The sequence below is a fragment of the Chiloscyllium plagiosum genome, unplaced genomic scaffold (genome assembly GCF_037043375.1).
Source record: "Chiloscyllium plagiosum isolate Xiang-an unplaced genomic scaffold, Cpla_swu_hap1 HiC_scaffold_6, whole genome shotgun sequence".
Lineage (NCBI taxonomy): Eukaryota > Metazoa > Chordata > Chondrichthyes > Orectolobiformes > Hemiscylliidae > Chiloscyllium > Chiloscyllium plagiosum.
In genome coordinates, this window is record NW_028270144.1 from 33713543 (window position 1) to 33737350 (window position 23808).

At 39.7% G+C, this 23808-nt stretch overlaps 1 protein-coding gene across 2 annotated transcripts in view; it reads left to right on the forward strand.

The window, feature by feature from the left end:
* The window catches only part of ndfip2 (Nedd4 family interacting protein 2), a 108956-nt gene that overhangs the window by 34263 nt on the left and 50885 nt on the right, over positions 1-23808 (forward strand). The window contains exons 2-4 of one of the 2 annotated variants that reach the window (XM_087987978.1): positions 6930-7074; positions 14709-14842; positions 15371-15421. In XM_087987978.1, coding sequence (XP_087844104.1) covers positions 6930-7074; positions 14709-14842; positions 15371-15421 — 330 coding nt within the window. The remainder of the gene's footprint in view (positions 1-6929; positions 7075-14708; positions 14843-15370; positions 15422-23808) is intronic. The other variant, XM_087987979.1, reaches the window with a different exon arrangement.

Below are 23808 nucleotides of genomic sequence, written 5' to 3' on the forward strand. Positions count from 1 at the left end.
TGTAACTTGGAATTGCTTGTGTAATTTTATATGAAGCCATTTTATATTGTGCAGGAAGCCAACCATGAAAAAAGGAACAAATTGTCCAGCGCACTATTAGTTTCTGCTTAATGTAAGGCTTATAAAAGAGTAGTCATGATTTGGAGATGCCGGTGTTGGACTGGGGTGTACAAAGTTTAAAAATCACAACACCAGGTTATAGTCCAACAGATTTAATTGGAAGCACACTTGCTTTCAGAGCGACGCTTCTTCATCTGGTGATAGTGGCTATCACCTGATGAAGGAGCGTCGCTCTGAAAGCAAGTGTGCTTCCAATTAAACTTGTTGGACTATAACCTGGTGTTGTGATTTTTAACTTTATAAAAGTGTAGTGTGACAAAATGCAGACCAAAGTGCTTCATCTTAAATGAGGCAACTGAAGTGATCTTTCGAGTGATTTCCGCCCCCCCCGCCCACCTCCAGTAAACCTTACATATATTTGTCTCCCCTTCATGTTGCAGTACTATGTCATTAGTCTACTTACTTGACAGAATTTAATCCATGATTTTAAAAAAAGCAACCACCTTGCATTGCAGTTCTGAGATGAAAAGAGTGCAACTAAAAATTAGTAATAATCTTTTTTTCTTTTGCACTCATAATCAAATTAACACCTAGTGCGAATGTGACCCTTAATATTGTTAAGATCAAGAGACAAATTTCACTTCCAGGTGAATGTGGTCTACTTCTGGCCCTTTTCTGGATGTTTACATTAGATGATTAGATTACAATGTAGGAACAGGCCCTTCAGCCCAACAAGTCCACACTGACCCTCCGAAGAGCAACCCACCCAGACCCATTCCCCTACATTTACCCCTTCACCTAACACTACGGGCAATTTAGTATGGCCAATTCACCTAACCTGCACATTTTCCAATTGTGGGAGGAAACCGGAGCACCCGGAGGAAACCCATGCTGACACTGGGAGAATGTGCACGCTCCACACACACCATTGCCTGAGGCGGGAATTGAACTTGGGTCTCTGGCACTGTGAGGCAGCAGTGCTTGCCACTGTGCCATGGCGGAGGTTTGGTGGCTATGCTATTGCTCATGCATCTACATCTGATTAGTAGCACCAAGACCCAATGAAATACAAACAAAGAAAATAGGAGTCGGAGTAGTCCTTTCCACTCTGGAGTGGTGCTGTTTCTCCCACTCCAAGTTAAGATATAATTAATTACTTTACAACATTACTTTCATTGTGATACTGGCTGATCATCTAACTTTATAACATGTTCCTGCTTTTCCTCCAATCTCCTTTGGTCAATGTTTTGATATCGATTGCATTCTATGTCCAAGAATTCCACAGAGTTACCACATTGAGTCAAGAAATATTTCCTGATCTTCATGCTAAATAGTCTAGCTTGTATCCTTAGCTGTGATCCCTGGTTCTGGACTCTTTCATAATCAGGAGCACCCTTTCTACATTGATCCTGCCTTGTCTTGTTTGAGTTTTTTGGTTTCTATGAGATCTTCCCTTATTCTTCTGAACGCCCCAAAAAAATCTAATCCTAACTGATTCAATCTCTCTTCGTACATCAGTTGTGCTATCCCAGGAATCAGTCTGGTTAACCTTTGCTGCACTCCCTTTATTAGCAAGAACATTTTTCCTCAGCTAAGGAGGTCAAACCTATGCATTCCAAGTGTGGTTTTATCAAAGCCTTGTAAATTTGCAACAAAATATTCCTGCTCTGTGTTCCATTCTCTTGCTATGAGGGCCAACATACCTGAAGAAGGGCTTATGCCCGAAACGTTGATTCTCCTGTTCCCTGGATGCTGCCTGACCTGCTGCGCTTTTCCAGCTCTGATCTCCAGCATCTGCAGACCTCACTTTCTCCCCAACATACCATTTGCCTTCTTCACCATCTGCTGGGATCAAATGAGGACTGAAGATGCTGGAGATCAGAGTCAAAAACTGTGGTGCTGGAAAAGCACAGCCAGTCAGGCACATCTGAGGAGCAGGAGAGTTGACTTTTCGACTCTTCGTCAGGAATGTCAGTTGGGTGGGCGGGCAGGGCAAAGGGGCTGGGGTGGGGGGCAAGGTAGTTGGAAATGCAATAGTTGGATGGAGGTGAGGAGTGAAGGTGATAGTTCAGAGTGGAGGGTGAAGTGGATAGTTGGGAAGGAAGATGGACAAATAGGACGGTTCAGAAGGGTGGTGATGAGTTGGCAGATTGGATCTGGGAAAAATTTTGGGGGGGTGGGGAATGGGAGATGAGTGAAATGGTGAAATTGACATAGATCCCATGTGGCTAGAGGGTCTCAAGACAGAAGATGAGATGTTCTTCCTCCAGTCCAGATTTTGCAGTGGTGGAAGCCCAGGACTGACTTGACGGGGTGGGGGGAGTTGAAGTGCTTGGCAACAGAGTGGTGGGGCTCTCTTTTTCTCCCCCCCATTTATCTCTCAGCCCCCTTGGGGCCCCTCCAAATTTCTGATGAAGAGCTTATGCTCGAAACATCTACTGTCCTCCTCCTTGGTTGTTGCCTGACCGGCTGTGCTTTTCCAGCACCACACTTTTTATCAAGTGAACCTATATAAGAGTATATGGGCAATAAGAGTATCTTAAGAGCAAATTCAGGAGAGCAAAAAGGAGACACGAGATAGCTTTGGCAAATAGAGTTAAGGAGAATGCAAAGAGATTCTGTAAAAACATTAAGGGCAAAAGAATAACTAGGGAGGGAATAGGGCCCCTTAAAGATCAATGTTTGTGTGGAACCACAGTAGATGGGTGAGATACTAAATGAATATTTTGCATCAATATTTACTGTGCAGAAGGACTTGGAAGCCAGGGAACTTGGGGAAATAAATAGTGATGTCTTGAAAAGAGTTCATATAACTGAATAGGATGTGCTGGAGCTCTTAAAACACATTCAAGGTAGATAAATCCTGATCAGGTGTTTTCCAGAATTTTGTTAAAGCTAGGGAAGAGATAGGTGGCCTGTTCCTGAAATACCTGTAACATCGATAACCTTGGCTGAGGCGCTGGAAGTCGAGAGGTTGGTTAATGTGTGCCATAATTTCAGAAAGACTGTAAGGAAAAGCTAGGGATCTGTAGACCAGTGAGCCTTAGGTCAGTAATGGGTAAGTTGTTGGAGGGGATTTGGAACATAGAACATAGAACAATACAGCACAGAACAGGCCCTTCGGCCCAGATGTTGTGCTGAACATTTGTCCTAGCTTAAGCACCTATCCATGTACCTATCCAATTGCCGCTTAAAGGTCACCAATGATTCTGACTCTGCCACTCCCACAGGCAGCACATTCCATGCCCCCACCAGTCTCTGGGTAAAGAACCTACCCCTGACATCCCCCCCTATACCTTCCACCCTTCACCTTAAATTTATGTCCCCTTGTAACACTCTGTTGTACCCTGGGAAAAAGTCTCTGACTGTCTACTCTGTCTATTCCCCTGATCATCTTATAAACCTCTATCAAGTCACCCCTCATCCTTCGCCGTTCCAATGAGAAAAGGCTAGCACTCTCAATCTATCCTCGTATGACCTATGCTCCATTCCAGGCAACATCCTGGTAAATCTCCTCTGGAGGGACAAGATTTACATGTAATTGGCAAGGAAAGCACTGACTGAGTTAGTCAGCATGGCTTTGTGTATTGGAAATTGTGTCTCACAAGCTTGTTTGTATTTTTATGAAGAGGTGGCCAAGAAGATTGATGAAGACAAAGCATTTAGACTTTGTCGATCTTGGCTTCAGCAAATCGTTTGACAAGTATTACTTGGTCAACTGGTTAGTAAGGTTAGGTCACATGGGATCCAGGGGATCCTAGCCAATTGAATACAAAGTTAGCTTGAAGATAGGAGGCAGTGGATGGTGTGGGAGGCTTGTTTTTCAGACTGGAGGCCTGTAACAAGTGGTCTGCCACAAGGTTCAGTGCTGGACCCACTGTTTTTTATCATTTATATAAATGATTTGGATGTGAATATGAGGTATGGTTAGTAAGTTTGCAGATGACACCAAAGCAGCTAGTGTAGTGGACAGTGAAGCTTAGCTCAGAATACAACAGGACCTTGATCGGATGGGCCAATGGGTCGAGGACTGACAGATGGAGTTTAATTTCGATAAATATGAGGTGTTGCACTTTGCTAAGGCAAACCAAGGCAGGACTTGAACAACTAATTGTAGGGCCTTGGGGAATGTTGTCAAACAAAAAGACTTAGGAGTGCAAGTGCATTGTTCCTTGAAAGTGGAGTTGCAGGCAGACCGGGTGGTGAAGAAGGCATTCGGCACCCTTGCCTTCATTGGTCAGAACATTGAGTATAGGAGTTGGGATATCATGTTTCAGCTGTACAGGACACTGATAAGGCCACTTTTGGAATATTGAGTACAATTCTAGTGACCCTTCTGTAGGAACTAAGCTGTTAAAATTGAGTGGGTGCAGAAAAGATTTACAATGATGTTGCTGGGACTGGAGAGGCTGAAGCTTTTTTTCCCCTGGATTGTTGCAGGGTGACTTATTGAGGTTTATAAAATCAAGAGGGGCATGGATAGGGTGGATAGCCAAGGCTTTTTTCCTCGGGTGGAGCAGTCCACAGCTCCACTTATGTTTCAGGTGAGAGGAGGAGATTTACCCCTCTGCTCCTTTATCACTTTTTCTTGCAGAGGGGCGGTGCATGTATGGAACAAGCTGCCATAGAAAGTGGTGGAGTTGGGTAAAATCACCAATTTAAAAGGGAACTGGATGTGTATATGAATAGGAAGGATTTAGTGGGATATGGGCCAAATTCTAGCATTTGGGACTCAGTCAGATTGGGATGGCTGGTTGGTGCTGATGAGTTAGACCGAATGGTCTGTTTTTATGCTATTCCTGCTTGTCACAGTGGGCTTTAGGGACTTAATGCATAAACTTATTCCTCAGCCAACTTAATTTTTTCTGCTGTTTTCTTGAGTTAATTTAGAAAGTTCATGGTTTCTTACTTTGGCAGATATACATTGCTATAAATTTTTCTAAAAATTCCTATATTATGCTTTCATAAAATAGGAAGTGCTTATCTGTCATGATGTTACTGATGCATTTAAAGTAACTAGATGTGTTTTGCTATTACCAAAGTGTCTGTTAATGGGACAAAAAAACACTCTAACCCTATCGCAGGGCGTTAATCCAGTTGAAAACAATCTTGGCTTTTACCAATCATATTTGTGACCTTTAGTATTTACAATGGAGAAAAGTGATCCATTAGACTATAGTTTCTATCAGTGATGAAGTTGCAGCAATCACAGCTGACCTCAACAAAAGCCGCACTGAAATATCTAGTGATCTCTGAAGCAAAATTTGTTCTCTAATCCCAGTTCCAATTTGCAGTGATGTTATCAAGCTATATAAGGAATGAATCATAGTGAAGAATTTTCAGATAGCCAAGTAGAAAATGAAAAGTATTCATAACAAATCCACTTTATAATAAGATTTTATTAAATATAGATTGGGACATATGCTTGGTGTCAAAGTTGAGGTTGAAATACTGTGAACAAACTTTATTTTTTTAAAACAAAGTCTAGTTAACTAGTTATGATGGAGAAAGCTAAATGACATTGCAGTTTTTAATCAGTATGAGATTGATTGTTGACTTGAAGTTATTGCTTGTATAGTTCTACCTCATTTGAAGACCTTTTATTGTCTTCATTAAATTATTTCACTGGCTACTGGTTTGAGAACAATATTGGTTAGTTGCTTTGAAGATTCACAGCACAGCTTATGGAGCAGGATTTCTGTGACAGCATGCACTTGGAATAAAATCCGAAAGTTGTTGTTTAATTCGGAACAGTGATGAGTGTGACAGTTTGTCATCAAACACCATACAAATTCTGGGCTAGTATCTTCCTGTTCCTGAATATTTTTCCAAATGTAATAACATAGTTGCCTTAATAATGATTTTCTCTAAAAGTTATGCATGTGAGCCTTTCGTTCATGTACAATGAAACTGTGACAAGGGTCATATGGCCCTCTTTTTTCTGCCCTGCAATTAATCCATGTGACCTAGTTTGCTGTAGAAAAAAGAAACCAGATCAAAACTTATCGAAAGCTTTCGCACCTGGACATGGAGGAGCAGGCAACTGACCTAACTGTTGCCCAGAGTTGGGAAAAGTGTGGCATTGTGGTATGAAGCAATAGAATAAGACTGCTTTTTGATTAGTCATCAAGTGAAGAGCTGGTGAGGACAAGGCCCATATTTGGAGAAACTAGGCTTGTGAAAGTTTAGAGACCACAAAATCACCAGATGAATTCTTACAACAAGGAGTTAATTTGAATATGCTTAAAGGGTGAAATAAAGAAATTTGTGGGACACTGGAAAATTCATCTTAGTGTGGTAGGGAACAAGGATCATGTTAATACCAGGCGAAGTTGGTCTTAAAACTTGAGTCTGCATGTCTACCAAGATAGCAAAATAATGTGAAAACAATGGGAGGGTTTTTCCATTGCGTTAGTAGTTAAACACAAAATACTTTTCTGTGGTTTACTTAAACTATATGTTGCCTACTATGTTGATTTTAGGATGTTTGTTACAGTGAAAGTCTTGGAATGCAAAGTTTTATTGCCTGATCTGTGAAATTAAGCATCAGGAATCCATGTTTCTCGTTGGTTTCTACAGGGATTGGAGAGATCGTTGCAGCCTAAAAGTTGATTTAGATCAGTGTATTCACAACCTATCATCGAGCAATGCTTTGATTATGTATTGGGAGTGATGGTCATGACTGAACACGACGTGTCAGACCTTTTATGATCTCTTCACTGATCAACGTTTTTGATTTACTAATGAAACCTGGTCCTGCTCCTGTGTGGTGGATAATGTACATTTTACTGTATTATTATTTATTATTGAAATTTATTGACAATGTTGTAATTACTCTGCTTTTCATTGTTGTTTTTCTGTTACAACAGCTGCATAATGAAGATGATTCTCCACAAACATCTGATGCATCACCGCCAACTGTTCCCTCAGAGTCTCCTCAAACATCAACTGAAACTGACATAGCCCCTCCACCTTACAGCAGTGTCACAATGGGAGCAACTGCATCAGCCACAGGTCAGGGTTTGAGAAAGACCTTCACTTTTTATTTTTAATTTAGGGGATGTGATCATTTCAGGCATGGGCACCATTTATGTCCCCTCTGTGGTTAATTTTACCTTCTTGAATCACTGCAGTCTGTCTGGTAAGCAGTTCACAGTGCTATTAGTTTGACTGTCCAGATTTCTGACTCTGTGACTAAGAATGAATGGTGATATGTACTCAGGTCAAGAAAAATGTTGCCTTGACTTGGGTGATAGTGAGCTTCTTGAGTGTTGTTAAAGTATCACTTGTGTATCCTGGCAAGTTGACAGCACTCCACCACACTCCTGGCTTTTGTCTTTTGGATAATGAAAGGACTTTAGGATGTCAGTTTTGAGTTGCTCACTGCAGATTTTCCAACCTCTAACCTGGTTTTGTGACTGGTCCAGTGAAGTTCCTGGTCAATTGTAACCTCCAGGATGTGATGAGTGGGCAATTCAGAAGTAATACCGTGATCGAATCAAGAGATCTGATTGGTTTTATTGTTTTTTTTTGCTCGTGGGATGTGGGCACGCTGGCTTGGCCAGCATAGGCTACTTCAATTGTGTTGCTGTGGGTTTGGAATTGCATGGAGGCCAGAACAGGTGAAGAAGTTTAATGACTTTTAGGGAAGGAAATTTGTGAACCAAATAGATTTTTACAGCAGTGAACAGTGGCTGTGCAATTGCCATTAGGCCAGCTAATTATTCCAGATTTTTACTGAATTCAAATTTCACCATCTACCATGATTATGTTTAAATTCATTAGATTCTGAATTACAATTCTAGTGATATTACTACTACATCTCACCTCCATGTTAGATTCTGGCATTGTTGTGATGCTTATTATCTAGCACTTGTATGGCACAGTGTTATTTCCTACGAATTACTTCAAACGTATTGTCCAAGTCTTGTAACATGCACCACATCCATCTTCATAATCTGAGGAGTTGAAAATGAATTTGAATACTTTGCATTCATCAGTGAATTTCCCCACTTTCGGCCTTGCTGATGTAGCAGCAGAAGATGGTTGGTCTTAGGAACTGCATTGAGATAGTCCCGCAGTGATATCCTGATTTTTATGGGACATATCCTTCCCCATTCCATTTGTCAGAGTGGGTAAGATAGAGGCCTGAAGTAGGACATGAAATGGCCCAGAGAAAACAACTGTTTTGGAACAACTGCAAGGTTAGAAACTGAAATAAAAAGGGGAAGTCATCAGAAGTATTAGGAGATACTAACTGTGTAATGTGCATAGAGGATATGTTGGGAATCTGAATGGAACAGTTGAATTTAATTGAGTCAAGAGATTTCATTGATTCTATCTGTACATTAAATTGTTTTAATTCAGGATAAAAGTGTATTATATTACCTTTTTTTCTACTGCAACTTAGTAACCAGGGAAATTGGTGAATTTTAATACATGAGGAGAAAGTGGGTCTGCAGATGCTGGAGATCGAAGTTGAAACTTTATTGCTGGAACAGCACAGCAGGTCAGGCAGCATCCAGGGAACAGGAGATTCGACGTTTCGGGCACAGGCCCTTCTTCAGGAGGGCCTGAAGAAGGGCCTGTGCCCGAAACGTCGAATCTCCTGTTCCCTGGATGCTGCCTGACCTGCTGTGCTGTTCCAGCAATAAAGTTTCAACGAATTTTAATACATGCAAATTCTAAACATCATGCAACCAGACTATTTTTCTAGATAGCAAATTGTCAAGTTGTAAGAGAGAATCTTACAGTCCACTGGATAGAAAGGTTGTTGCTGATTCAAGGGTTCCTGTAGGAGCAATATGTTGTCCTTTGCCTTTATGACTCCAGCTGCTTGAGCTTCAATACTTGAGAAGGGCGGACTTATCTTCATGCTAGCGCTTGATTATATATCTGCTTCCTAGAATTGATTCCTTTTCTTGAAACAACCAAATTATTTAGCAGAGTTAATTTTTATGTTTAATCTTTTGAACAGGTGGTCCCATTAGGTACTGTTATCTGTTAGTATTGTTCTGTGAAGTATTATAAAATATTGAATAAGGCACTTAAAATATTGAGTGATATGTACATATTGTTTGGCATAAGAGTTGGGGTTGAGTTGGGTGCAGAGAGCCAAGTGGTGACAGGGTTTAAGAGGAAAAACTATTTTTGTTCAAAAATCAGTGCATTATATTGTTATCTACTTGTTAATATTTTACTTTCAAATTTCTACAGTTAGCATAGTTTTCAAAATTGAATCTGAGTTTTGGACTTCATAGTTTCGGTTTTGATGATGTGGAGTTGTCGGTGGACTGGAGTAGACAAAGTTTAAAAATCACACAACACCAGGTTATAGTCCCAACAGGTTTATTTGAAAGTACAAGCTTTCGGAGTGCTGCTCCTTCGTCAGGTAGCTCGTGGGACAGAATTGTAAGACACAGAAATTAAAAACTCTGAAAGCTTGCACATTCAAATAAAGCTGTTGAATTATAACCTGATGTTATGTGATTTTTAACTCGGTTGTACATGGCATTGGTAAAACCACATTTGGAGAAAAGTATACAGTTTTGCTATTCTGATTCAAGGAAGAATGTACATGCTTAGACTGTTCGGAGCAGATTTACCATATTGATACCTGGAATAAGCAGGTTGTTTTGAGGAAAGGTTGTGCAGATTGGGCTTGTTTGCACTGGAATTTAGAAGGGTTTAGGGTAATTTACTTGAAGTATATAAGATCCTGAATGGTCTTGATAAGGTGGACATGGAAAGGATATTTTCTCTTGTAGATGCTTCCATAGCCTTTTGGAGGAGGAGGCAGCATGTTGAGAAATTGGGGCCCTCCCTTTAGGATAGAGATGAGAAGTCTTTCTCTCAGATGATTGTACGATCATGGATTTCTGTGTCTCATGAGATGGGGATACTGCATGCTATTAAGGCGGAGGTAAACAGATTCTTGTTCGGGGTAGGTGGGAATGTAGAATTTGGAACATTAACAGATCAGCTATATTTTTATGGAATGGTGGATCTGCTTCTGACCCTAGTTTATGTGTACTTGAAGCATTATTTCCATTACCCAATTAATTTTCCTGTAGTATGAGGAAATACTTTTTATCATTTATGTAAGCTATTTTATTGTGTACAATGAAGAGAAACAAATCTTAATGCTATTTAAGATTGTATTTTGCACTGGCAACTTCATTTAATTTAATTTAATTGTTTGCAAATCTTTTTATTTCTTCTGTGTCAATATTCTTGACAAGTAAGAAAAATATTAGTGTTCCGTTTGTATATATTAGGACAAAAAGGGACTGAAGATGCTGGAGCAAATTTTTTAACTTATTAATGTTGACTGTTTCTAAAAAAAAAAAGAGAATGACTCGATTCTTTTAAAAGAATGACTTTTCCTTTCTTCTCAGTGCTGACATTTCCTGAACCCCCTAACAATAGCAATAACACCCTCCTGTCCTAAATGCTGGGTCTCAAAAAGATTACTTGAGGAAATTTTGTCAGCGTCCTTACGTTTACTGAGGATCCCTGTTCTTCCTGTCTACCACTTGATGTATAACCACTTGTATGTTTTTGGATTTCTGACTAAAAAGGGGAAGTGGCCGGACGTGTGAAAACAGTAAGTTTCAACAAGTATTAGGAAAGGAAAAGGATAATTAAAGAGAGTATGGGAATTCTAGAGAGAGTGAGACTGAGGAATTAGTAGGAATAAGGAAATAGCTTATGCATTGAACAGGTTTTTTTTGTCAGTCTTTTGTATGTACTGTTAGTGAGACTGCACCTGTCATATGGTATATCGTTTTGGTCTCCTTAGTTGAGAGAGAATATAATAACATTCGAAACAGTTCAGAGAAGATTCGCTTAACTGATTTTTGGCATGGGTGTGTTATGTGGGGAAATATCAGACAGGGCTGGATCTGTATCTGTTGAAAGTTTAGAGCTATATAAGATCCTGAGATGACTTAATAGGATGGATGCTGCCAGGATGCCTCGCCTTAGGTGAGAGATTAGAACTGTAGGGCACGTTTTGTTTAAAAAAGGGATCTCCCACATGAGAAAGGGTTGAGGTTTTTATTTGAGGGTCATTATTCTGTGGATTTCTGTTCCCTAGAGTTCAGTTTAGTTACACTCATTGAATATATAGTCATTGAACTCAAGGCTGAGTTAGATTCTTGATTAACGGAATGGTTACAAAACAGAAAAAAGTCATTCACTACATTATGTCTACGTTGGCTGCCTGAAGGTACATTTCATCTGTTGTCACTTGGTACCATCTCATTGTGCCCAGCACATCGTTCCTCTTCATGTAATAAAACAATTTCCTCTTGAATATTTTGTTTGAATCTGCCTCCACGTTCTCCGATATTACATTCCAAATCCTCACCACTCACTGCATGAAATAGATTTTCCTGTCGAATGTCTGTTTTGTCAATGACCTTAAATCTGCGTGTTCGATTTTCACAATCCTTCCTTTGCTGGGAATAACTTTTGCCTGTCCACCTGGTCTGGCTGCCTCGTTAATGTATATCTTTATCATATCTCTTCTGTACCTTCTCTTGGCAAAAAATTTGGGTCTCATCTCATTGAGATTCTTGTTCAGGCTAAAACAAAGACATTGCTTCAGCTGAGCATCATATTGCAAAAATCTTTAATCTTGTTAACCTTCACTTCTACTTCAGTGCTCACTGTTTTTTCTCTCGCCAGCTTTCCTTCCCCATGCCACCAAAACACCTGCCCATGCATTTGCCACATCCTGACTTGAAAGCTGCTTTTACTGACCTCTCGCTATCCTTTTTTCAGAAACTCCAACTGGTCCAAAGCATGCTGTTCTGCATTGTTTGTTTGTTCATTCATTACTTCTGTCCTCATTGACCATAAAGACACTATTCTGTAACAAGTGGTATTTAAAATCTTTATCTTTGCCTTCAAATAGTATGCATAAAAGCCTGTAGAACTTATCATGTAAACCTCCTCTTCCATGCTTTCTTCCTGTTTCATTACCAGTAAACCTGTGTACCCATTTACCACCTCAATTCTCCCTTAAATTTTCAAACTTCATCTCTGCCTTAGCATTCACTGCTACTAATATGTCTGTCAGTAATAGCAACTTCTATTTATATCATACCTTTAACATGGTAAAGTTGTTACATGTGCAGTTCTAAAACACATTTGACACTGAGTCACATAAGGGGATATTTAGCCTAAAAGTGAAGTTTATAGAGTGCTGAAATTGGGAAAAGGATATAAAGAAGTTTACAGATGGATTTCCTAAGCTTATTACCTTGGTAGCTGAAAGTCTGGTTATCATTGATTATGATTATAATTAGGAGTGCACAAGAGACCTGTATTGGAGTAATGCAGATATGTGATAATTGTGGGTAAAGTGAGATTATGGAGACCGGGAAGGACAAGGGCATGGTGGCAATGAGAATTTTAACACTGGTATTGCTTAACCTGAATACCAGTATAGGTCAGCATTGACAAGAGTGATGGATGAATGGGACATGATGTGAGTTAGGACAGCAGCAGCAGAGTTTTGGTTTATCTCAGGTTTGTGGAGCTTTGAACTCCAGAGGCTGGCCAAGAGTGGATTGGAATAGTCAAGCCTAGAGATAACAAAGGCACAGATGGGGATTTCAGCAGTTAATGAGCTGAGACAGGAATGGAGATGAACAACTTTACAGTCATGTTGATAGGTCAACTCCATGATTGCACAGATATGTGGTTAAAAACTCACCTCCGGGTCAACTATCATACCAACGTTGCAGTCTGGCTTAGCCTCAGAAAGTTTGAGGGAGAGATATGGAATTGTTCGCTAGGATTTGAAGCTTGTAATGGGGACCAAAAACAATTTCTTCTCTTTCTCTGCATGGTTTACTTTGAGGAAATTTTTGCTCTTCCATTAATGTCTGATAAGTAGTCTGACTATGGAGGGGCTAAGAGAGTTGGTGAAGTAGACATCTAAACATTGTTGGTGTTCTTCCACTTTATGTTGCCAATGAGCAGTATATAAATGAGAAATACAAGAGAGCTAGTGATAGACCTTTAGGGGCACCAGAGGTAATGTTGGAACCAGAAAGAGAAGGCACTGCAGATAACTTTTGAAGATGATTAACTGGTTAAAGTAGAAGCAGGTGAGAGCAGTTAAATCCAGCTAATGGCCCTAAAATAATTTTTAGATGGATGAGTTCTGGGAAATAAGTTCAGGATTTGGGAATGGAAGTGGAGGTGGAGATGATAAAGTAGACTGCAAGGTCAGAGGGGGATGATCAATGTTTGACTTTTGAGGAAAGTAGTGATGACAGATTTGAAAAAAAATCTGGACATTATCTGAGGAGAGAGAACATTTAAGTATTTTGACTAACATTGGAGTTGGGAAAGGAAGTTGGGTGGTCAGCAGTTTAATAAAGCATAGAATTGAATTGAATTAGCTCGTGTAGACAAATGAGTATCATGAAAAGTTATTAAGTCAAAATTACAGTGCCATCTTGGATACAAAGGTACCTAGGTACAGCTTCATTTTCAGATTAGTTATAGTGTAACAATGTCACCAAGACATGACACCATCTCAGATTCGGAGTACCTAGATACAATCCTCAGTTTCAGAATAGCGAACTGTAAAAGTGTGTGTCGCGGATAAAACTAGTTTAAAGCAAGCGAGAAGAGAGACAGGAGCGGAACCTTTATTTGGTTACCTGCTGTCATTGAATTATTTTAGTATGTTGAAGGTGATACATAAATTAAAATTATCATCTCTGTTTTTCCTTTAATTTTATCCTCTTGATTTGTCCCTCCTTTCCTATGGTCACCTGCTTTTTCTCACTGTCTACCTCCTTTTCTACTGCACTGTCATTTACATTTTTTTTAACATTGTGCCTCATTTGCCTCCTTCCCTTTACATTTCTCTTTCCACCTCTACTGTACACTCTCTTTGATTGTCCCTCTGACACAAATATTCCCCCTTTTCTTTATTTCTTTCTTTGACCTTGTCTATTCTGTTTCGATATCCTGTCTTTTTGTCACTTCCCTGCTTTTGATTCCTTCTCCTTCATGCATACATGTTGTTTAACCCAAATTGATAATTTTGTTTAGGGCACAAGATTTGGGTACTTTTTGAAGTGTGATTGTGACTCATTATTGAAACAGTGGCTGGAAATTTGTTCTGAAATTGAATGTGGCACAAATTTAGGAGTTCAACATAAGCAGGGGGTGAAAAAATATACATTTCTGAACCTTCAAATACCTTGTACTGCTGCTTTGTAGGTTTAGGTAAGAAGATAATGCTGTTTTCTAAGCCACAAGTAATCCCTGAACAAGATGGTTATATCTTGTTCTTTCAACAAGACAGGATAAAATCAATTGATTGATGTGCATTGAATATCAACTCTTCTTCATAAAACACTTCAATGGTATTCTCGGTACAGTGTTATAAATTTGATCATGGACATGATGGTAAGAGTCCTCTCTAACTCTCACAAGAGAGTAAGGAATGTGTTTATAATGTTCTATTCTTATAGTGACTATCACTATTGGAATAATCACATTTTGATATAACTAATATAATCCATTGGATTTTTTTAAGCTCCTTACTTTGAAATATTTTTGTTTTCCCTGCTGACACTGAAGCTTCAAGTAATTGTTGTTATCTTCTCTTTCAACAGAAACCGATCTCCCCAGTGATCTTATGCCAGTGCCACCCCCTTACAGTGTTGCCACATCCCTACCAACATATGATGAAGCAGAAAAAGCTAAAGCTGCTGCAATGGCAGCTGGAGCAGCAGAACCTGGACAGAGAGTGAGAATTATTTTTTAAATATGAAATATCAAGTTGAGACCATAGTTCTTTTGCTGACGAGATGGATTGACAAAATGATCTGATGATTGCAGGTTAGGTGTTTTCAGTGGGGATTCATGAGCAGCAGAAAACATTAGTGAGTTTTGCTCTTGTAATGATATTACTCATTAAGAAATGGTTCACCACTTATTCCATGAAGCAAGTGCTCCATATCCCGTGAACAGGTACCCAGTATGGTTCGAATAGAATTTTTAATCAGTTTGGTCGTCTGATTTATTCAAGCATTTTTTAATACTACCAGATTTACTAACCAGAGTATATTTCTTTCAGTTGTTATTTAAGTCTTTGAAGGCATTAGTTTTTCTTGAAAATAGCCACACTTGCAAAAAACATTGATCTGTCAAAAGGTATTCGTTCATCTCCAGAAAGCTTGAATGGTAGTACATTGTTTGACGTTTTATATTTAGTCTCTACTCATTTGTGTCACTGTGTGTTATCTTGTGTTTTTCTGCTTGGACACCTGGACAGTTTAGGGAGCCTAGGAATCTGTTTGATGAAATTCTACAAGGTACATCTCAGGTACAGTTCTATCCTGCATATATAATTGTGGAGTGCTTGCAGTACATTTTCAAAAATGTAGTTTGCACATTTTCGTAGTTGGGTGCTGTACACTATCTTCGGTTTGTTATGCTGTCTTCAATTATCATCATTATCAAGGGTGTTTTCTGTTGCAGATTAACTCTTCCATACAAAGAATCTGTTTTTGAATAAAATATCATCTGATTGGTATTGACTTCCTGTTTGAGTTTATAATGTCTTTGTTAAAACGAGCAGAGACATTCCAAGCAAGTAACTTTGCTTAACTAGCACCATTATAGCTTTAGGGGAGAACAGGAGACTCTCAAAGATGTCTTTAAGATTTTTGGATGGGTACAATGTATATTATCTTTTCTTCTTGTTCAAACAGAAAACACTTCTCCATACTTTCCTTATTCTTTATTAACTGAATAGACATTAATGTTGAAAAACTGATGTTTGTGAACTGAAATGCTTTTGTTTTGAGAAGTCATTTATAAAGAAAATGATGATACAACCGTAATTTCATAGCAAGTGGAAATCTTCCAGCAAATACTGGCAATGGGTTTAAATTACCATAACAGCATTGTTGAAAGTTAGTTTGCCTGTCACAACACGCAATACATTTATTGCGTGACTATGAATAGGTCTCAAACACAATAATGATATAGTGCAAGATTCTTGCAATGCTTGGCACGCTTAACCAGGTATTAAAGTAAAGAAGAAACCAATGTCGGATTATTTATATTCAATTTGAATTTTCATGTTTTAGATCAATAGTCTATTTCCTAACCAATGAGTTTTAGGAATTAAGAGAGAATCAGAGGAACAATGGAGGAGGAAAATGGTGACTTATAGGTAAATCTGGCAGAGATACAGTAATAAGAATGGAAATTTGATTTGGGGTCGGTGGGGGGCAGTGGTGGCATCTCCTTTCTTACTGGTTAGGTCTGTCCAATACACTTAAGCTTATTTTTTTTCTCTCTGCTGAACTTGCTGGAAGGGCGAGTTTCCAACAACTTGATGAGGACACTTAGTCAGCTGGGAACCTAAATGAATGATACTATCAGCATTCTTTCTATTCGTCCAATGAGATTTAAGGATTAAAGAAGAAACAAGAATAAATGAGAAAAGGTGAATTCAAACATCAAATCAAGCACAGGGAATCAAAGAAAGTTAGAGTTTTATCCTAAGAGACAAAAGGAAAAACAATGAGGCAAAGTAAGAGAAAGAGTTAGGAATGTTCGACCAAATTTTACATTTTAATTCTACCCTTTGTGGGTCCGAGAGGTTGTTTAGCAGTTAATTAGAATAACATATATTTAGAAAGCTATATTCATTGATAAGTTCCAACTTATCTTTCTGAAATGATTCAGCATTAATTATGTAAGGATTTTTATCCCACGTCAACAGCACAGAAAGGATTTTACAAATTTGACGTGAAGAAAGTCTCCCAGATGTTTTGATTTTTTTATTTAGGTGGTGGGGTTTGTGGCAGTTGCTTGTAATAGTGAGAGTTAGACCCAGTGCTCCCAGTACACGTTTTGAAGCTGATCCAAAAGGTTGTTCATTGCACAAATGGTCTTTTGACATCACCACAAACCCCAGGAACCCCATCCAGGAGAAAGATATAAATAGAAAGCAGGAAACAACAGCTTCGCTTCACTTGGAGGTCGCCACTGATGATGTTACCTAGCCAGGTAATGAAACGTCTGGATATCAAACCTACAGCTCAGCGAACAAACCTACACCCTAAAGGCTTTTTTACAAAGGCTGGCCATAGTGCTCCAGCACTTGGTTGTCTCTGTGCCAAATAGAATAAATCAAAAAACAGTGCTGGAACTCTTGCACTCCCCTCTCCTACTGCTTGTACAGTTCTCATGTCCCATTTTTGCCAACTCCTCTAATTAGTCCACTCATAGCTCCTCCTACTCCCCATGCAACCCATTGCTACGCCACCCATCTCCTTTGCCTTTTATAGCACCTGTGCCAACTTAGTACCATGTGCCTCACCCAACACCCGTTGCACTTGAACCCATCACATAAGTATCCACCTTGCACAGACCTTGTGATAAATGCTGAGTAAATAAAGCTCTTCAGTGCCTATTGATTAACTCATTATTTAAAAAAAAGGTTTTGATAAAATGTATTCACTATATTTAACTTCATCCCTTATTAAAAACAAGCATTTATATTCATAGTTCAACTTCAAATGATCAACAGTCCATTCGATTTGACTGCAACTTCATTTCAATATCTGTAGTTAATGCGAACCATGGATGTGCCAAGTTCACCCCTTCTTTTCTTTCCCCCTTTTCCTGTGCAATTGCCACAAGTTCCAAAAAAAAAAGGAAAGCAAAGGGTGTGATGCTGTTTGAGAATCAACCAACAGACCAATATAAATCATCCAGCAAGTTTGCAGATTCCTGGCATCTTACTTAATCCCCTGAGTTTGTTGATTGAGTTGTGACAACAAGATTTTGCCTATTATAATTTTAAATGTCTGTGATTTTTCACAGCTATTTGAATATTGTTTATTTGATGTGTATGTGATGAGTGTATGTAATAAATTACTAAAGTAATATTTCATTTAGTAAAGAAAAATTATCTCTAAGCAGCAGTTCATAATTTTTGTTTTGAGTTTTTCTCAGGATTAGAACATAGAACATAGAAGAATACAGCGCAGTACAGGCCCTTCGGCCCTCGATGTTGCGCCGATCCAAGCCCACCTAACCTACACTAGCCCACTATCCTCCATATGCCTATCCAATGCCTGCTTAAATGCCCATAATGAGGGAGAGTCCACCACTGCTACTGGCAGGGCATTCCATGAACTCACGACTCGCTGAGTAAAGAACCTACCCCTAACATCTGTCCTATACCTACCCCCACTTAATTTAAAGCTATGCCCCCTTGTAATAGCTGACTCCATACGTGGAAAAAGATTCTCACTGTCGACCCTATCTAAACCCCTAATCATCTTGTAAACTAATTGTAAAATAATACAGTGCAATTGTTGAAAGAAAGTGTGAAGGTTTGACGTATCACTTGTGCATTATTGATTTGGGTGTTTAGGTTTACTAAATTATGCTCATAGACCAAACTGCCAAATTTAGTATCTGGCTAGGCTCGTTAGCCTTTATGTTTTGAAGTAGACCAACTCTGAGATCCAGGTACTTCCCAAGAGAATCAAGTCACAAGATTTCATGGATTTGAGCAAACAATAAACAGTATAATAACAAGATACTTGTAATAGATTGTATAACATTCACAAATAACCTGAGTAGATGTGGATAAAGCACATATCATGCTCAAACTCTCACAAAGCACATCAAAGCAAATGTGGTCAAAACAGGTCCCAGGATTCCTCGGGAATCCTGCTGCTGTAAAAACATACATAGATGTTCTTCCTTGAAATGGTGATGGAAGCAGTGATCCAAAGCACCATATTGCTGTGAGGAAAATTAAAGTCACCTTATCCATCTTAAATAGGTGATTCATTATTTTTAAACAATCATACCTGATTCTAGATTCTTCCATAAGAGCAAACATCCTCACCCTATCCATCCTATCAAGAACCTTCACAAGGTTGTGTTCCAATCAAGTCACTTCTTATCCAGTGGATACAAGGGTGGATACAATCTGTCCATTCCAGGTATTAGATTAGTAAATTTCTCTGAACTCAATACATGTCAGTCCATCCTTCCTATGTTCTGTCCTCTTTATAACTTACCTTCCTCCCAATCTTTGTGTCATCAATAAATTTAGCAATCATATCTTTGGTCCTTTGTGATTTTTGAGAAGATTTGTAGCTCAGGTTGAGGTTTAAGTTCTAAGTTTGCTTGCTGAGCTGGCAGGTTTGTTTTCAGATGTTTCATCACCATGCTACGTAACATCATCATTGAGGCTCTGGTGAAGCGCTGGTGTTCTGTCCTGCTTTCTATTTATGTGTCTTGATCTGTTAGGTGGATGATATCATTTCTGGCTCTTTTTCTCAAAGATTGGTAAATGGGGTCCAAATCGGCGTGTTTATTGATCGAGTTTGGGTTTGAATGCCTGGCCTCGAGGAATTCCCGTGTGTGTCTCTGTTTAGCCTGTCCTTGGATGTATGTGTTGTCCCAGTCGAAGTGGGGTCCTTCTTCGTCTGTATGTAAAGATACTGGTGATAGTGCGTCATGTCTTTTGGTGGTGTGTTGGTGTTCGTGTATCCTAGTGGCAAGTTTTCTGCTTATCTGTCTGATGTTACAGTCCTTGCATGGTGTTTTGTAAATAACATTCCGTTTTGCTGGTTGTTGGTATAGCGTCCTTTAGATTCATCAGTAGCTGTTTGTGTGTTGGTAGGTTTGTTGGGTACCATAATGCCAAGGAATCGGAATAGTCTGGTAGTCATCTCTGAGATGTCTTTGTGTATGGTAGTGTGGCTAGAGTTTCTGGGCATGTTGTGTCTGGGTTTGTTGTTTAAGAATTGGCTGACTCCTTGAATACGCTGTATACGTATTTTTGTTCTGCTGCTTGTAATTCCTGGGTGCTGCAGTGTGTTGTTGCCCATTTAAATAATGTCCTGCTGCAGCTCCATTTGTGGGTGTTGGGATGATTGCTCCTATAGTTGAGTATCTGGTCTGTGTATGTGTTGCTTTCCTGTAGATGCTAGTCTGCAGTTCTCTATTAACTGTTCGTTCCACTGTGACATTTAGGAAGGGGAGTCTGTTGTTGTTCCCCTCCTCTTTTATGAAATTTATACCAGTAAGGATATTGTTGATGTTATTATAGGTTTCCTCTCAGTTGGTCTGTTTTGTGATGACAAAGGTGTTATCCACGTAGCGGACTGATTAGTTTTGGTTGGATCGTGGGGAGGGCTGTTCGTTCCAGTCTTCGCATGACTGCTCCTGCTAAAAGGCCTGATATTGGTGATCCCATGGGTATTGCGTTGATTTGTTTGTTGGTCTTGTCATTGAAGTCGAAGTGGGTAGTTTTTCTTTGGCCAGGCTGATGTTAATTGCTGACAGTCTGTAAACTTTGGCCATTACCTTGATGACAGCGTTGGTGTTGCATCTGCACCCAGGCTGAACTGGACCGGTTCATCGACTTGGCCAACAACTTCTACCCTGCCCTGAAATTCATTTGAGGAGAAAGTGAGGTCTGCAGATGCTGGAGATCAGAGCTGAAAATGTGTTGCTGGAACAGCGCAGCAGGTCAGGTAGCATCCAGGGAACAGGAGAATCGACGTTTCGGGCATAAGCCCTTGAAATTCACTTGGTCTAACTCGGACACCTCCCTCCCCTTTCTTGATCTCTCCATTTCCATATCCGGCAACAGTTTACGGACTGACATTTACTGTAAACCCATAGCTCTCACAACTACCTGGACTACACCTCCTCACACCCAGTATCCTGCAAAACCTCTGTGCCATTTTCTCAATTCCTCCATCTCTGTCGCATCTGTTCTGACAAGGAGACATTCCACTCACAAGCATCCCGGATGTCCACTTATTATAAGCAACGTTCTTTTCCCCACTCTGTCATCAGCCTTCCACTGCTCTAAACCTCACCCCCTCACCCCTGACTGCCCCCCCACCTCCAAACTTAATCAAGACAGGGTCCCCCTTGTCTTTACTGTCCACCCCACTAGCCTCCGCATCCAACTTATCATCCTCAAACATTTCTGCCAACTCCAATTAGACATCTTCCGCTCCCCACCCATCTCTGCTTTCCACAAGGACTGTTCCCTTTGTCACTCTTTGATTTGTAAGAAACATCCCAGCAACTGCCCTAGTACCTTCCCCTGCAACCGTAAAAGATGCAAAATCTGCCGGTACACCACCTCCCTCACTAGGTGAAACGGAGGTTCACCTGCATCTCCTCCAACCTAGTTTACTGCATCTGGTGTTCTCGATGTGGTCTTCTCTACGGTAAACAAAGGGAGCGTTTTGCCGAGTATCTCAGCCAGGCCCGTAAAGGGCTAGCCTGACCTCCCGGTCACTGCCCATTTTAATTCCCCTTCCTACTCCCTCTCCGATATGTCCATACTCATTCCTCCCATCAATTAACCAGGTTGTACCTACCAGCTGTGTTCACATATCACTACCTCACCATTCTACTCCTCTCCCTACCCAAACTGCTCCCCCACCCTTCTTTATCTGCAGCCCCTCCTACCTCCACCTCCAATCTTTAATCTTGGCAATACATTGCTTCCTGCATCTGGCACTACTTGGAGACACCATTCAGCTTTTTTACCCACTGCTAATACAGCTGCTGATTTTTTTCCAGAGCTCCAAACACTGCTCAGTTGCACCATAGACTGAGGACTTTTATTCTCTCTCTCTCTCTCTCTCTCTCTCTCTTTCTACTGCACTGAACTACCCATAACACCCAGCTTCTTCTGAGCCCTAACGTTAAAACTTAGCTGCCAATTGACTCCTAGAATCTCTTTCTGAATACAGGTATTGATTGCAGGTATTCATTGCATTAACATATGCAACATCATTTGACTTCTAACTGAGCTCCAACGGCACAGAACTCGGTGCCTTCTCAGCAGTTCAGCGAAATAGTACTTCTCTGCATGGAGTCGACATCTGTCTTTCATACTTTGATCTGCTCTTCAGTGATTCTTTAACAGTTGTGGGTGACCTTTTGGAAACATTACACGGAGTCCCACTCCTACTCCAAGGCAGGACTGAATGCAACTAGTCTATTTTGGAACACCAAGTTCTCTGAATGTATGCCAGCAAGTATGAACATTGTAATACAGTGCAAAATGGATCCAAAAAATTTCAAAATCTAGAATCCTTAAAGCATTAAGCAAAAATTAGTTCCCTGTCATATACAATAAGAAAGGACAATTAAAAAACATGAATAAGTTGAAACTGTAATATCATTTTAAAGTTTGAGTGTAGTTCTTGCAAATAGCTTTAAAAGTCTATGTTGCTGCTCTATAGGTTGTGTATTGAAAAGCTGCTGCTGAGGATCCAACTAATGCTGAATTGTCTCAAATGACGGAAGCATTTACATTGGACAAGCAAGCTTATTAAAAATGGTGGTGACACAAGACTATTAAACTTGACTAATACAGCTTTTTCTGGCAGGGAGTTGCGGCTGATGGGATCATTCTTTGGAGTACAGAAAATTTGAATCAACTCGAGGTCAGGCAGCATCTGTAGAGAGGAGAGCTAAGTTGATGTTTCACCGACGGAGTCTTCAGTGCTGGAATATATTAATTATAAAAGTATTCAAAAAGAAACAGGAAATGGCAAAGACGTACTTTTATGTTGAAATGTTGTAGAACCTTAAAACAGAGAGATTGGAGAAGAAAAGGGATGGAGAATTGACTTAAGTGACTGGGAATTAGTGGTCACACTTGAGGATAATTGATATGTGTTTGATATGATGATGACGACGGCCTATAATATGGACAGTTTAAGAGTCCCAGTTCTTCCAAAAGAAATACCCATTGTGTTTAAATGGAAATCACCCCTACTTTGACTAACATTTAAGCATGCTCAAGCTAGACTGACTTGGATACAACAGGTACTCAAGCTGATACTAATTGGAATAATACCATTTTTAATGTGAATTCTATGCTATTTTTTGCTTTTGACTGAAGTTTGCAAGCAGACTGAAAATTGGCAACTGTCATCGAAAGGCAACTATGACAAGAAGACATGTACATGCACGCACATATTGAGGAAGAGATTTTCTTTGTCTGTGAAAACAAAGCATCAAATCTGCCATAACTTGCACCATAAAATTAAAACCATAAATCCTAAGTTGAAAAGAACTTAACTTTACAAAGAGCACTGCAACTCTCAAAAGTCTTGAAGAAGGTGTCCATCGGTTGGTTTATGTTAGCCAGAGAAGGATATTCAGGCGGGGTTTTGTGCAATGGCTTAAAAATCAACCTATTCTTTCGGCACCAAAAGATTCAAACTTAGCTGGGCTACTTTAAATAGCTTGATTTGAAATTTGAGAGTGTTGTTGACATAAGGGTTGGTTTTAAACTGAAGTGTCAACTTTATAGTCTGTGGATATTTGTGCTGAACTACAATCCAGGAGATATTTATAGCACCAACAAAACAGGAGTTTACATGATGAGGCAAAACTTTGAACTGGCCAAATAAAAAAAAATTGCAGATGCTGGAAATCTAAAATAAAAATAAATTTCTGCAGAAACTCATCAGGTCTGTCAGTATCTATGCAGAGAAAGCCAACATTTTGGGTTGAATGACCTTTCTTCAGAACTGATTGTGACTAGAAAAAGATTGGTATAGATACTGAGAGTGGGGAGGGGAGTGAGAAGTAAGTGATAAGTGGACATGGAGCCCAGCAACTGCCATGTTCTTTCTCTGAGCTCCATCTCCACCTATTGCTTATTCTTCCCCCACACCATCTTTAGCA